The sequence below is a fragment of the Onychomys torridus genome, chromosome 1 (genome assembly GCF_903995425.1).
Source record: "Onychomys torridus chromosome 1, mOncTor1.1, whole genome shotgun sequence".
Lineage (NCBI taxonomy): Eukaryota > Metazoa > Chordata > Mammalia > Rodentia > Cricetidae > Onychomys > Onychomys torridus.
In genome coordinates this window covers 159,478,954-159,495,708 of record NC_050443.1, presented here as the reverse complement: position 1 = coordinate 159,495,708, position 16,755 = coordinate 159,478,954, and the positions used below count along the sequence as shown (strand labels likewise).

Genomic DNA, 16,755 nt, shown 5'->3' with positions numbered 1-16,755 from the left:
ACTGAGCCATCTCTCCAGGCACAAATGAAAAGATTTTAACATTATATACAGTGTGTGTATAGAAGTCAGAGGATGACTTATGGGAGTTCCTCCTTTTCTTCTGCCGTGTGGTTCCCAGGGACTGAACTCGGGTTGTCAGGCTGGGCAGCAAACACACCCACTGAGCCGTTTTATAGATTCTATCATCATATTTAAAAAGGTATGTCCAAGGCCAAGTGTGGAGGTACACATCTTTAATCCCAGCACTTGGGAGATAGAGGTAGAAGGATCTCTGTGAGTCTGAGGCCAGCCTGATCTACATAGTGAGTTCCAGGACAGCCAGAGTATCTAGAGCGACTCTGTCTCAGAAAACCAAAAAAGTATGTCTATTATAAAAAAGAAAAATCAAAAGACACAGAATATGAACATACACCTCCCACACCTGATAACTGTTGAGAGTGTTTTCACGGGCTGCCTTCCTGCCTTTGTTCCGCTTGTTCCTGTCACCTGACCTGGTTTATATTGTGGAGAAACAATCTCATCCTCTCGGTATGGCTGTACAGGTCAATGGGTCTAACTAATCAACAAGAAAATAATCACACTTTTCATGGCGCTACTATAAACTTTATCAAAAGATACCGACATCCTTTCTCTCAGCATCACATCAGATAGAACACTGATCTGAATGCCAAGGTCAGGGGAGCAAACGGGCTGCACAGAACTGCAGAACTTGAAAGGGTCAGAGCCAGGAGGTACAGTCTAGATGTTTTCTCCCTACAGAAATGTATGACTCTATATCTGGGCACAAAATTCTGTTAGTGCCAGGGCTTCTACTTCCTGTGGTTCATTTTCCTCTATAGTACACACATGTGTTGGATGTCTCAGCCTGAGAACTTTGCTGCATCATAGGCACAGCAGCGGCTTGCTCACCAGGCACCCGTTTCCTCTGTCTCCAGAGCAGCTGGCATCGTCCTGGCAGCCAGCATCTGGAGCACCATTCTGCCTCTTTGATTCACTTTGCCAACCAAGTGACCTGCTTCCTGATCATCACCCTAAATACTTGCCTCAGCTAATTTGCTCCATCTATTACTCCGTCAGTGGGCCTCACCTGAAGCTTGAACCTTTTTACCAGAGAGCTTTCTGAGTAAGTTCTTCCTTGCTGGTCCTTGCTCGGTTTCTTTACCATGAAAAGCAGCTTCCTATCTGCTCAAACTTTTTATTTCTGTTTTTAATTTCTCTTTAAATTTATTTCAGTTTTTGCCCCCCCCCCCCTGATTTCTCTAGCTTCTTTTCTTTTAATGCTAACACTGTATATAAGTCTAATAGATTAGTTACAGGCAAAAATGAGATGCAATTAGGCTTGTGTGAAAAGAATGTTTGGGAACAAAGTGGAGGGTGGCTGTAATGACTTAAAACAAAACAAAACAGGAAACTATGTGAGAAGAACTCAATAAACAGAGAACCTCAGAAACTCAGGAAATTTCAACTGGGGACATTTTAGCAAAAGAACAAATTGTCCCCTGAGTTTGGTGTGTGGAGTTTGGCATTGGTTATTGACCTTGGACATGTGTCTCTGCACACAGCATTTTATCAGCAAGAAATGTTTGACAATTTTCTTGTTAAATTTAAAGATTTAAAATTCAAAATACCACATAAAAGTCCTATCATCTCTGACCTATGATGCTCAACCTGCCCCTTGCACAGGCACACACAGTGAACTGCGTGGATCTCCCACATTCCCCACAGTAACCCCAGCAGTTCTATCTGTAGTCATCAAATACGTCAGGGCCTTTATTGGGGTCCTCTGAATCACTTTGATTCTCCTCCTTGATTCAAGACATGAATGTATAGAATAGTCAGAAAAGCAATGGTAACTGCGTCTGGCTGTCAGTGACTCTGTCCAGCTGGGTCCCCGTGGTGGCTTCAGCTACCACCCTTCCTCTTATCTCATCACTCTGTGGTGGCATCTGTCACCCCTAGACAATCATCTTTAACCAGCATCTCATCCTGAAGCTAACTTGGACCACTCTTTGGAAAACCATCACCAAGTCCACTTAGGTTCCTGCGGTGAGCCATCTCAGCCAAGCCCACCACAAGCCCTTAGCACAGCCGGGTGTGTGGAAGTCAGAGCCAAACCATCAGTCAATCCTCCCTGCTCCAAAGCAGCAGTCTAAAAACTGAACCCAGGGGTATTGGCTCAGTTTGGTAAAGAACGGAACTGAGTGGTTTCAGCGGGAACTTTCCTGACTATTTTTCTGGTTATCACTACTGGGTAATTCATGTCAGAGTCAGTCATGAGGAGCCAGGTTTTTAAAACTCTGGTCTTTCGGTGCCAATTAGTTCCTATGTGATCTCATTTAGCCTCCGCTCATCTTGTCCCCCTTAGCCAAATGGCTCCTTGGGTCTCTTGGAGATGTCCGCCAGGCCCCTGCCTGCTTGCAAAGCGGCCAGAGCTGTCCTACCTGAGCTCACTTTCCACCCGGAAGCCTTTCCTTCGGGCCAGCTCCATGAGGAAGGCTCTTCGAGTTGTTCCCATTCTCTTCTCCAAAATGAAGAGGACCAAGTCTCGAAATCTGATGTCATGAGATGTGGCGGCCACCGAGGTGCCCATCTGCCTAGGCCTCTTCTTCCGAGGACCCAGGTGGACTGCCTGTAGTGGATCCATGGAAGCAGACTGGCGGGCTCTGCCTATGCCATCAAAGTGGTGTCTCCTGCATGAGGGCTCTGATGTCATCTCACCAGTTGACTCTGAAGCCTCTCCTGCATGAGGGCTCTGATGTCATCTCACCAGCAGACTCTGAAGCCGGGAGAAGCTTCATGGGTGCCACCCTGGTGACAGCTTCCTGCTAATCAATTCCTTTGCCCACTACAGAGCTCTTGACAAAAAGAATAAATGAAACTTTTGTTTTCATGTGCTTGATCTCTGCAGCATCCCAGACTAAACTTGTGAAGAAAGTGGGATCCCACCTCTGGTTGAGTACTGTTCCTTATTTCTAAATGTGTTCAAGCCCTTTATGTTACATTTTTAAAGCTATGTAATTTTATTTTTATTACATTTACTTACTAGGTGGTGGGGGTGGTGGTGGGGGGGGGGGGGGTATGTGTATGCATGCCATGGCATGGCTGTGGAGGTCAGAGACCCAGAGATCAAACTTGGTAAAGATGCTGCTACCCACCGAATCAGCTTGCTGGCCCCTGCTGACTTTATTTATTGATCCCTCTTCCCCACCCCCCACTTTCATTCTCTCCTCTCAGACATTACATGGGACGTCTGTATTTTGCACAGGTATCATGTTGGCATTGGCTGTTTTGGTTTTGTGTGAATGACATCTGCATTTCTCACTCTGCTGGTCACGTGTGTTCTTTGTTTTTGTCTTTTTAAGCCTGTACCTATGGTTTTCAGATCTCTGTTCTATGCTGCTGCTTTAATTTCTATCACTTTGTGGTGGGCCCAGGACCACAGGTTGTGAGCACATTTTATAAATAAAGAAGCCAAGGTGCAGTCACTGCCAATCACAGAATAAGGGGCGAGTGAGATCTTAAATGCGGTCCTTCTGGCTTCAAAGGTGACACATCTTAGTTTGTTTTTTGTTGTTTTGGTTTGGGTTTTGGTTTTTCTCATACACTAAGGTTTTCCAGAGAGTGATCAGTTATATAAGCAACATAGGTCTCTGAGATGAGATGGCATTTGGGTAAGAGTCACTTCCATGAAGTTAGGGCCATTTTCATAACTCTCTGTGCAAAATGAAATTTGCATCTTTAGTCAACATATTTCATAGATCTCACTTCTTTAGTGCCTATTGTTGGACTTAGTCAAGCATTTACAAGCCTTTACTGACTGAATCCTTACAAGACTACTGTCAGCTAGACATCCACATAATACAGCCTTCTAAACAACCTGCTTAAAACCACAGAAGCAATACATCGCCACAACTAAGAAATGGCTGAGTCAGGGCTTGAAGTCAGGTTTGTCTGACTTCAAATTCTATTACTCTTGGGGCCAGTGAGGTGGATCAGTGAGTAAAAGCACTTGCCTCCTATCAAAAACTCGAGTTTTTTCATTTCAAAATTAAAAATATATGTTCTTTCCAGGTACGATGATGCACATCTTTTTAGTCCCAGTACTGGGGAGACACAGGAAGACAGATCTCTGAGTCTGAGGCTAGCCTGGCCTACAGAGTCAACTCTCTCTCTGTCTCTCTCCTTTCTCTCTCTCTCTCACCAAGCATCCTCTTTCTGTCCTTTCTTGCCCAGTGTGGTGTCTGAATAAAAATGGTCCACATAGGCCCATAGGGAGTGAAACTCTTAGGAGGTGTAGCCTCCTAATAGGTGTGACACTCCTAATAGGAAGTGTGTTACTGTGTGTGGGCTTTGAGATCTTAGATGCTCAAGCCTGGCCAGTTGTCACAGTCTCTTCCTGCTGCCTGTGGATCCAGATGTAGAACTCTCAGCTCCTTCTCCAGCACCATGTCTGCCTATGTGCCACCATGCTTCTTCCCACTGTCATGGTAACTGACTGAACCTCTGAACTGTAAGCCACCCCCAATGAAATGTTTACCTTTATAAGAGTTGCTGTGGGTATTGGTATCTCTTCACACAATAAAACTCTAACGAAGACACCCAGTAGTAAATCTGAGCTCTTCTCATCCAGTCTGCCTGCAGGGGCATATGAGCACATGAAGACCTCAGCACAGCTGAAGGAGGGTGATTTGACAACTGCCTTCAAGCGTCTGCAAAACTGTTTTGCTCAGGAAGGTGAAATGGGAAATGACAGAGAGCTATAGTGTAGCAGATTCCAGCTCTCTGCAAGTAAGAGCTTTTGAGTAACTACAACTGTCAAAAGCACAGAGAAACTGTGGGGTACTGTAGTAGAGACCATGACAGTGTTCAAGCTGGTGCCAAGCTTGTGTTCACTGAAGTGTCACAGAAGGGACGTAATCATTGGAAGGGGCTTTTCATGCAGCTCTCTGTAGGTTTGCATGAGCGAGAGCAACAAGTGGAGACAAGGGCCCCTTTCAGCCGTCTGTTAGATGTTTGGTTTGGGATTGCTACATGATGGACTTGGTCTTAGCTACCAAGTGGCTTAACAGCATGAACAAAGCACAGGACTCCAGGTAGGGCTTGGAGTGGTGTCATTCCTGTCGTGAAGGAAGACCACAGAAGCAGCAGCAGGGATAGGCAATAGCACAGGGATGCTTGAGATCCCATCTGTGTGGCCAGGAAGCTGGGACTTTGAGCAGTTGCTACACTTCTTTAAGCCTGGTGTCCGCTTCTGTAAAGTAAGGATGAGATAGCCCACCCCACCCCCTTACAGAAGGTGTGACAAAGAGGAAGGACCTTGAACAAGAGCCAATAATAGCTTCCGTTTTCTTCAGAGGGTCATCCTCGCTCAATCTAAAATTGGGTTTATATTTTATAAAATCATCAAATTACCAATGTATCCTATTGACAAATGTTAACTATTGTCCCACCCCAGAGTGGGGTGTGTTTCTTGCAGTTACTCTGAGCTGTATCAGTGTCCTTTTCCTGATTCCCAAGCCCCAAAATTTCTAATACCCATTACCCTAATCCTCTATGCTGAATTCTCTCTTTTGACACACACACTTTATGAAACACCTAACTGAATCTCATAACACAACGTCCAGTGAGTGTAGAGATACAGACTGGGGGTTATCTACACCCCTGGAGCCATACTCCATCTGAAGAGAGACTCACAAAGACATGCATACCAGGCAGCTCACCATTGCCTGATCTGTGCAAACAATGCTTAGACACAAGAGTGTCTACCAGCAGGCTGGTGGATAAAGTGTGATGGGACACTCGTAGCCACCTAGGTCATGCCATATGTAGTAAGCAGCATGGACAAATATCCACAATCAAATAATCGTGCTCACAACTTGTGACCAGTTCTAGTAGAGAAGAGCAGGGAGGTACATGGCCAGTCTCACATTGGAACCATGAATCCCACAGCTCTGGGGTTTAGGCAGGATTTTTAGCTTTGTCTTCGTGCATTTCTCTTTTACAGATTTGTTTCTTCCCTTCCCCTCCCCTTCCTTCCTTTCCTTCTTTCTTTTTGTCTTTGAGATAGGGTCTCACATGCTTCCCAGGCTGGTCTAACTCAGCAGCTCACAGGGCCCTTTCCAACTCCACCCAACTCAGAGCACCTTGAAGGACACACCCTGCCTGGCTATTGTTTAACAGACAGAGTCCTACAACAAACAGAAACTTTATTTTAACCACAACAAGAAATACTTTTTAAAAACTTCCTTGTCTTTACACCGTCTTTCATTGGTGACTCAAGGACAGTCAGATTGTTATAAGTGAACTGAATAGAAGCTGGACATGTCACTGTCACAGTTCATGTGAGGTTCTACCTTAGTGTCAGGGTTACACTTGCTTGGGAATTTCACCTGGCCAATTCTGGGAGGGAAATATGGGGCCTCTAATTCCATTTTTTTTTTTTAACTCACAAGGTCCTTCACAATGGCATCCTGTGGTCCGAAGCCTTTGTATTATGGTTTGAAAATGGTTTATACCCTCAAAGCATACATGGAAACTCTGTTGCCTTTGGAGCACTGTTGAGAGGTAGTCTGTGAAGGGTGACTGGGCTCAGGAGGGATTAGTGCCCTTGTCACTGGCTGGATGGGGTCAGTTACCATGATGGTGTGTGTTGTTAAAAAGTGAAGCCACCCACAGGGCTAGAGAGATGGCTTGGGCATAAGAGCACTTGTCAGTCTTGTGGAAGACCTGGGTTCCTGTCCCAGCACCACATGGTGGCCTACAACTATATCTAACTCCAGTTCCTGGGGATCCAGTGCCTTCTTCTGGCCTCTGAGGACACTGAATGAATGTGGTGCACAGACATACATGCAGGTAAAACACCCCGACACACTAACTAAATAAAATCCTTTTTAAAAAAGTGAAGCCGCCCTTCACAATTCTCCTCTGCCACGCATCCCTACATGAGAAATACTTGCCCCACGCTCTTTGACATCCCAGACTTCAGAAACATTAGCCAAAATAACTTGTCTTTCTTATAAGTTACCCAGCTTCAGACAATTTTCTGTAACAACTGAAAATGGATACATAGTCACAGCTTAATGGAGAGCAGTGGAGAACCTCTCATTTTAGCATTTAGAATGCTAAAATGGATCTGTGGACAGGGAAGCATAGTGGTCACTTCAGGAATTAAACTCTGGTCTGAGGACATTGCTCAGTCAGTAAAGTGCTGGCCATCCAAGCATGAAGATGGGATTGGATCCAGGGTACTCATATTAAAAGCTGCATATGATGACACAGTTTCATAATCCCAGTGCTAGGGAGGCAGAGACAAGCAGATGCCTAGGGCTTGTTGGCCAGCCAGCCTCATCTAATTGGAGAGCTCCAGGTAAAAATGAGAGACACTGTCTCAAAAAAAAAGGTAGATGTGTTGTTACACCCACACGCATGCACTCACACACACAAAGAATAAAAACACCATGTAAAAGTAAATTGTTTTGCTATTCCTGTTGGCAGGCCTGTTAATGCCAGAAGTTAATTTCTTCCTTCTATACTACCCAACTGCATCAGATGTTAAGTAGTTCCTTGGTCTAGTCAATTGGTCAATAACTTCCAAACGCTTTGTGTAGACTAAACAAATGAAAGTCTATTTTTCCTTCATGCTACTTGCTGGAAGGTTATGCTCTGCTCTAGACTTGGCCTGTGGAGGCTTGACCTGTTTGTGCCTGCAACATCTGGACTGTCTCAGCCACTGCTGCAGCTGGAAAGAGATCATGGTGGGGTTGTCTCGTACCCACACTCAAATGCTTTGTCTCAGAAGCAATGCACATTGCTGTTGTTCATCACCTGTTGGTTAGAGTAGTCTCGAGATTCCATCTCTCTACAGCAGGACCAGAAAATATAGGAGAGTATGTGGGGTGCAGGAAAACACACGCTCCTGACATGTAAGGCCCATGCCTTTGATGTCAAGGGGCTGATAGTGAGTATACTCCAAGCCAGGGAAGAGAAGAGGGAGGCTCCAGAACCACGTTCCTCCCACCCCAGGTGAGAAACCCTTTGCTGTCTGCAGGCCACTCTCAGAATTTGAAGTTGCTGATGTGAACAAACAAGGGGGTCTGGTCTCCCAGAACCACTTTCACATCAACTTCCAGACATGAACTGGAGGGAGCCTCATGAACGAAGTGATAGAATGCTGTCTTGGGTTCGGCCAGGGGCCCTTCCTTCTCCCATCATCTCCGTTTCCTTGTCCATAACAGTCCTGTATATCAAAATGTAAAGGAGATGGACTGCCCTTTCTATCAAAGGACTAAATGAGCAGAGTGGTCCATCCTAGAGAAGTTAGTAAAGACATCATCTGCCGTAAACTCCCTGCCCCAGCATTTTCCAAGGTAAAAGTATGTGCATGAGGGGCATCCTGATCTCAAACGTGACCCTTTTTCCTATCAGCTGCCCCACTGGGTTGGCCAGCTGTGCAAGGATGTGAGATGAAGCTCTGACCACTCAGAATCAGGTGCAGGACCCCTTTGCATGAAAGAGCAGGGCTCCCACTGAATGTGTTTGCTTGCTAGATTTAGAGGAGCTGTTCATCCTTCTGCAGAAGTAAAAATTTTTGCCTTGCTGGAAAACTTTGTATTGTGTATTGGAATCCCAGACCCATGATCTAATTATTCATGTACTTTCCATTGGGTTGTAAGTCCTGTGTGTTCATAGCTGAATCCTCAGCACTTAGCACAGTGGCTGGCAAGGCAGGAACCACCAAATGTTCACAGATCCTCTTAGATTCCAAACATAGGTTGATGTGATTAAGCTTTCACACCCGGCAGCTGTCAATCTTCTGTCACAGCTGTCCTTCTTCACCCTCCACAGGCACAACTAAGTGTCTTTTCAATATGAATGATCAAGAGGCTTTAAAGAGCCAGGCCACTCAAACGCAACACCCAGCATTATGAGCTATACACTCATAGGTGTGTTACCAGACTCATTCCCTTACCTGCACAATGCAGGTTCTAGTGGTCTTTGCCTTACGAGTGCTTATGGAGAATAAATAAAAAAAAAAGTATTGCCAAGCAATGATTGCTCAGAACAGCGCTGCTAGCTAAAAGACCATGACTTCTCTTTATCAGCTCCCCCGCCCTGCCTCCGCCGCCCTGCCACTTCCCTGTGTCCTCACACACTTCACCCATATTTCTGCCAGTGCCTGTGGGGTGCTTTCTGTATAGCGGATCTTTCCAAAAGTAGAGTTCAAGCCACTGAAGGCAGACTCGGGATCTTAGGGAAGGTGGAGAGATCTGCAAGAATCCCAGGGTGGTTTTCAGTGAATGTTCCAAGCCAAACAAACCATTCCTCAGTGCTGGGTATGGTGGTGTGTGCCACACTTGTAATCCCAGCAACTAGGAAATTGATGCAACAGGGTCATGAGTGTGAGGCCATCCTGGGTTATACAGTGAGAGTCTGTTGATGATTCTGTAGTAAGTTAAGTCAGGGGGATCAGACAGGCTAGCTCTATGCAATGTGTATTAGAACATCAAACACCCCAGGAAGCTCTGTAGTAAAGAAACCTGCTCAGTTTGCTGAGTTTGGAGCATGCCCAACTTGCTCCTATTCTGTTTGCTGTCCTGCATGATACTTAGAAAATCTATTGGATGTAATCAGAAGTATCAGTGACCCTGGACTCAGACTGAGCCACCTGACACTTTGCAGATGTGTCTGCCTGGGTAATTTCTGTCACTGGTGGAATTCTCAGCTTCCAACTTGTAAAGTGGCAATCAGGGTGCCGACCTTCAGAACCTCATAAGCTAAAACTTCCTCTGCCTGTCTGACCCATGTGGGTGCCGCTAACTGTCCTTCCTGCCTTCCCACCCTCCTCTCCAAGGTGCAGTTGGCATGAGGGACACTCCTGCTTGGACAGGGTGTGACAGGTTTGAGGAAATAGAGGGCACATGTGGCCACTGGCCACTGTTCTGGCATTCCCAGGCAGTCGCTTCTCGCCCAGGTTTAATATTGATCCATGTCTGTAACTCCAGTCCATCCTCTTGTCCTTGGTGAGCCCCATGACCATTCTTAGAGCCCTCTACTGAGGCAGGAAAGCAGCTGGCAGGCTGCAGCTTTTCCCTGGATGGACAAGCACATCTCCCCTCATCAACAAACGCTATTTTTACCCTGAACCCAGTTAGTCTTTGCATACATCGAAGGAGTCAGTTTAGGAGAGGAGACGTCTGTTTCCGGCAGTTTTATTTTCTTTTATATCGGACACCTCACATCACCTCCTTATTTCAAGCTGCCCATCTGGGAACTTTGCCATCCAACTGCAGGCGAGGTCTTGTTTTGTTTTGGTTCCTTGCTGAGTGAGAGCCAGCTTCCTCTGTGGCCTGCACAGCTGTTTTTGGCTCTTCACAGCAGGTGTCTTCTGGAGAGCAGAACTGCCCCTCTGGGAAAAGCTGTAGAGTTTCTCAAAGGACAAAAATCTTAGGAAGTTTGCTTCATGTCATTGAGAAGCCATCCACAGCAATACATATTTTCTGAGTGCCTAAATACGAGAAAATTCTGTATTTTTGCTCTGTATTTCATCTTTATCCACTAAGTGAGAAATGACAGAACAAGGGACTTGATGGCTACATAGCGGCACTGGTGGCTTCTATTTTTTGTTTTCTTTAAAAAAATTTTTATATTTATTTTATTTTGTGTGTATGAGTTATTTGCCTGAATGTATGTCTGTTCACCACATGCATGCCTGGTGCCTAAGGAAGCAGTGAACCTTAGGGTGCTAGGAACCGAACCCAGGTCCTCTGCAAGAACAGTGAGTGCTCTTAGCTTCTAAGCCACCACTCAAGCCCCCTTCTATTCTTCATTTACTCCTTTTTATTAAACTCCAGAGGAACACAAAATGAGCAGGCTGCAGCCTGAGCATCCCCCATGGATGTGAGGAGAGACAGGCATTTGCCTACAGAGAAAGTGTAAATAGGAGAGTCGGGGTTCTGTTTGCAAAGACTTGGGAGCTATTGACTGTGTCTGAGCAGAGACTGACTGAGAACTATGGTGTCTCATGGAAATAGTCAGGCAGGGATGGATCAGGGAAGAGGGAGGGAAGCGGGGATTAAGAGATAACTAAGAGATAACAGTCACTAGATGACCAGGCAAAGGGAATGGGAAGAGAGTCTCAAGTGGAATGACAGCCCCAGACCACAGGCTGAGTTGTTGGTCACTGGCTGGGAAGAGGGGCTGTCAGTCAGTGATGGCCCCTGGGTGGCTGGAGTGTCCTCTAGCCTCCAGCCCTGCCATGCCATTCCTGGCTTCTTTCACATGAGTATCTAGCCTATTCCCCCTCTCTCTTTGTTTTCTCTCTCTCCAGGAGTTCTTCCAGGCTCTAGATATACAGACTGAAAAACAGGGACTGATTGCCTTCTTGGAGCTTAGAATCTGTTAGATGAAAACAGACAGTAATAAAGTTATTAAATCAACTGGAGCTGGCTGGTGTAAGAACCGTGGGAAAGAGTAAGGGAACGCAGTGTCTGTGGATGGGGCTGGTCCGATCTGAACCAAGTTGCTCTGAGAAGGCTTTACTGAGAAGGTGACATTGAAGCGAAGGTCTGGGGAACAAAGAACCATAGGAACAGGCCCTAGAGGACAAACTCACTGGGCCAAGGAGTCAAGTCAGAAAGACGCAATTTCAAAAAGGACTTCTTCAATCTTTAGACAATTAATTGAAAGACAAAATAGTGTTCACCAAAATAGTAAAAATATGTAGAATTAAACCAAACTTGGGATGCATTTGACCTTCACTGTTTGAAGAGATCTATTAAATAGTTTGGTTATTCTTTCCTCACTTTTATGGGGTTACCTCAAGATATGGGAGTAATTGTAGCTCTAGGCGTTTGGGCCATCTTAGGTGGGAATGTAGCAGCTAGCAAACAGAAACTGTGGATAACACTATGGATCCCCCTGATCATGCCCAGCCCCTTAGCCAGGGACCTTCTCTCTCCAGCATTGACAGTGATTATCAAGTCACTGACCCTCTGTAGAGGATGCTGACAAAGACTGCCCAGCTCCTCAGGCAGGAGGCTGATGGCTCCAAGAGAAAGCCTCCACACCTCAGGTCAGGACTTTTCTTGGAGGAAACGCACATCAATTGCCAGTCAATGAGCAGGGAAGGTTGTTGCCATGGGTGACAGCTCTGAATCGTCACCGAGCTCCAGCACATGGGTGGGCAGCTGCCTGTGTTGTATCTATGCAGTTGCTCCTGACCCATCTTTCCCCACTGCCCTTGATCCCACACATCCCTCATTTAAGTCCCGCAGACCTCCTCAAAGAACATACCTTTAATATGCACTTGAATTGCCCTGCCCCTCCCTCCCTACATTCTATACACAGACAAGTGTAGCTGATCTCTCCACTTGAGTATTGTCTTTATATGCCTTGGAGGGCTGGGCATCCTGCATTTACCTGAGGCTGTAATTACACACCTAAGGACGTCATTTCTGTCCAAAAGGACTCATAGCAACTTCATCAGCTCCTGACACGGGTGCAGGCGGCCAAAGGGCTCAGCCCACAAGCAGCCATGCCGAATCATTCTCTAAGGCTGTTTTTGCTGATGATGCAGCCAACCCCCCCCACCCACCCATTCCCTCTCCAGGAAATACAAGTCTTTTATCAGCACCTGGGAGGAAAAGGGGGTTCAACCGCCCTGTAGACACAACCCGCACATGTGATGCCAAGCGCAGTCCTTAGCAACCTTGAGGTTTTATTTTTAAATGTTTAAGTGTTTCTCACAAAGAGAAATTCATGGGAGGGGGTGACGTGGAAAATCGTTTTCAATGCAATAGTAATTTTCAAAGTACAGACTTATGAATCCTTTTCTTTCTAAAATTTAAATAAAAGTAAAATTCAATGTTAGAACGTTGTAGGAACAATAGTTTGGCTTGCATCATGTGCCAAATCTCATGTCTATATTTAACTCATCTATCTATCTATCTATCTGTCTGTCTGTCTATCTATCTATCTATCTATCTATCTATCTATCTATCTATCTATCATCTCTTCTCTCTATCTCTCCATCTGTCTCTCTCTCTCTATCTATCTAAGATATAGCTATAGATATAGATATACAAATACACACATATATACAGACTAGCTACATGCTGCTGTGGTACAAAGATGTCAGCTCCTTTCAAATATATCCTGGGTAACAGATTGCTTCATGGCAGAAAAAGTAAATTTTCATACTGCTGGTCAGCTAAATCTCTGCTAGAAAAGGTAGAAGAGAGACTGGGCTTGGTGGGTAAGAGCACTTGCATTGCAAGCGTGAGGACCTGAGTTCAGATCCCCAGTGCCCTTGTAAAAAGTCATATGTGGCTACTCATACCTGGAACCCCAGTGTGTTGGGGGGTACAGACAGAATAAACTGCTGCAGTGTCTTGGCCACCCAGATTAGCCAAAATGGTGAGCTCCAGGTTCAGTGAGAGACCCTACCTCAAGGGAACAAAGTAGAGTGTGATAGGGCAAGATGCTGGAGGCCCTCCTCTGGCCTCCACATTTGCACACGTGGGCACACAAACTCACATATGCACCACTAACACACAAATAATAATACCAAATTATTACAATATTTTTAAAGACAGAGGATCCAGAACAACAACTTCTGCTGAAGGAAGAAGTTGACCTCCTATAGCTTGGGAAGCTGGGGGAGGGAAAAGGGAAATCCCACAACTTTGATTAGACAATTAATTATAATTTAATCAGCTCCAGGGTCATCAAGCCATCTCTTGAATTTAGGCAGCTCTAACAGAATGCTGCAGACTAGACAGCAACAGTTTATCTCTCGTGCATCTGGAGGCTGAGAAGTCCTGGAGCAAGGAACATGCAGATTATCCCTGGGTAGGGGTCAGCTCTTTGTTTTCAGGTGGCCCCTCCCACCAGCTCCTCCCTGGAGAACCCTCATGAGAGAAAGATCATTCTGTGTGTGTGTGTGTGTGTGTGTGTGTGTGTGTGTGTGTGTACATGTAACAGCGCATATGGAGGGCACAGAACACTGAGTCAGCTTTCTCATTTCACCTTTACATTGATTGGTTCCATGGACTGAATGCAGCCCCCTAGGCCCGATCCATTTTAGCTAGCCTCACTCTGTCTTTTCTATTAAGGACACTAATCTCATTCCTAAGGGCCCCACCCTTATGAACTGACTAACCTTGAAGTCCTTGCCTCCCAGTGCATTCACACTGGGCATTAGAGCTTTACCATGTAAATTATTTCTGGTCAAGGTAACACAAACATGCAATCTGTAGCAATGGATAGAAAACAGACACACACGTTTTTTTGCTTATTAGATTCATACATTGTCACATTAAACATGTGTTTCTTATGCAGACCTTTGGTTCACAACCCTAGCTGCATAATAAATGTACCCAAGCTTCTAACAGTGGCCAGTCCCAGCTGCAGACTAGAGGAATTAAATCTGAAGGTGGAGGTGGGAATGTGTGTGTGTGTGTGTGTGTGTGTGTGTGTGTGTTTCAGAAGCTCATGGTGATCCTGACCTGATCCAAGGTTGAGAAAATGGTGGCATAGAGTCTTTGATGAGCATGGCTGAGGTGGAAAACTCTTTGATCTCCTTTACAGAATTCTGAAATTCTTGCCTGGCAGTGCTGGTGGTGGTGGTGGCGGCAGAGGCGGCAGAGGCGGCTGCGATGGTACTCGCCTTTAATCCCAGCACTCGGGAGGCAGAGCCAGGTGGATCTCTGTGAGTTCAAGGCCAGCCTAGTCTACAGAGCGAGATCCAGGACCAGCACCAAAACTACATAGAGAAACCTTGTCTTAAAAAACAAAAAAAAAAAAAAAAAAAAAAAAAAGAAAGAAAGAAAGAAAAAGAAAGAAAGAAAGAAATTCTCTTGACACTTGGGTTTGCTAATGAAAAAAAAATATTCTTAACTGTTGGATCTTTTTCATCAATATTCTAGGGTAATTTAAATTTGCACCACCAAGATCTTACCAGGTGCCGGTGGTAGGGCACCAGAAGAAGCACCTGCCCTGTATCAAAGAGTATCACAGGACAGATAACTGTTCTTCTATCTTTTATGTCCAGGTGCCACACTGGGGTAGAAATCTGAAGGATGTCACATCTTCGCAGTCACTGAGTGGATTGGCTGCGAGGAGCTGAAACAGCAAAGCAAGGATGAACCAAATCAAGGAGGAGCTTTAGCTGTCTCCACAGGAGAAAAGAAAAGCAGCGCCCTCTATAGACAAAAGAAGGAAGCTCACATTTTAGTGATTTTGTTCTCTGACACATGAGCTTTTGAGTACTCATGTGCATCCATCTACATGCCTCTACACACAGAAATACACAGTCAAGGGCATTACACACACATGCATGCACACACACACACATATACAGGCACACACACGCACACACATAGGCACACACACATACAGACAAACACAGGCACATACACAGGCACACACACACAGAGGCACATACACACAGACACACACACACAGACACACACACAGGCACACACGTACACACATAGGCACACAGAGGCATACACAGGCACATACACACACATGCACACACACACATGCATACCCATAGGCACACATAGGCACACACATACACACACAGGCACACACACACACACAGGCACACACACACATGCATACACACAGGCACACACATACACACACAGGCGCGCACACACACACACACACACACAGGCACACACACACATGCATACACACAGGCACACACGCACACACACTGAAGACAATGGCAATACACCAGCCTGGTCTCAGATTGTTGGGCAGAGTAGGAATGCCAGCTTCCTGGGAGCAATTCAGACTTATGCCCGTGAGAAATGCTGCAAGATGAACCCACCAGTGTTGCCAACAGCACGTTGTTACCTGCAAAGGAGCAGTGCAGCTTCCTGTACTGGCCAGATTTTCCGTTTCTCTGGCATGGAAGTTCTCTTTGTCACCACTGGGGGTCAGTATTTCCATCTTAGAAAGCTTCAGGGTTGTGAGCCAAGCCTCTGAAAGGAAAAACATGGTGAATTATACATCAACTAAATGACTTTTGGTGGGTTCCAGCATCCTCTTCTTTTATGTTCCCTGCTTCGAGTTCTGTCTGTGTTTTCCTGTGTGCAGTAAGCTGACACCAGGTTTGTTCCATTCATTCTGTTTAGATAAAGTTATTTGACAGTTTTGTACATGTGTATAATGAATTTTGTTGTTTTCAACTGCCATCCATTCATTCATCTTGCCAACATGTTTTGTGTGTGAGTGTGTGTGTGTGTGTGTGTGTGTGTGTGTGTGTAAACTACAGGACAACCTTCAGGTTTCCTTTCTCTCTTGAACAGAGCTTGCCAAGCCAAGTAGGCTGGCTGGCCAATGAGGCATAGGAACATGCCTGCCTCTGTACCACTACCCAATACTGGAATTAGAAGCACATTTTATGTGGGCTGTGGGACTCCAACTCAAGTCTCCCTGCTTTCAGGACCACAACTGAGCCTTCTCCCGAGCCCTTAGTATCCTGTGGCACAGAATCACCTCCCATGGAGCTTTGGGGATTCTGGATGCTGAATGAGGCTTGAAAGTGGCCATTCTGCAGGAAGAGAAGCCATGCTAGTGCTCAGCCTCAGCTTGACATTTGATAGCTGGGCAACCGTGGGTAAGACATCTTGACTCGCTTATAGTTAGGTACAAGAAGCATAACAAACACTTCCCTTCCACCCGATTTTGAAAAGTAAAGGTGTTGAGCGGTGAAATGTGCAGGATATGGTCATTAAACATCTG

The 16,755-nt window shown here is 45.6% G+C and overlaps 1 protein-coding gene across 2 annotated transcripts in view; it reads right to left on the bottom strand.

Annotated features, from left to right (window-relative positions):
* The window catches only part of Dntt (DNA nucleotidylexotransferase), a 35,238-nt gene extending 32,594 nt beyond the window's left edge, over positions 1-2,644 (bottom strand). For both annotated transcript variants that reach the window (XM_036169179.1, XM_036169188.1), the window contains exon 1: positions 2,442-2,644. In XM_036169179.1, coding sequence (XP_036025072.1) covers positions 2,442-2,644 — 203 coding nt within the window. The remainder of the gene's footprint in view (positions 1-2,441) is intronic.
* Between the last annotated feature and the right edge of the window lie 14,111 nt (positions 2,645-16,755).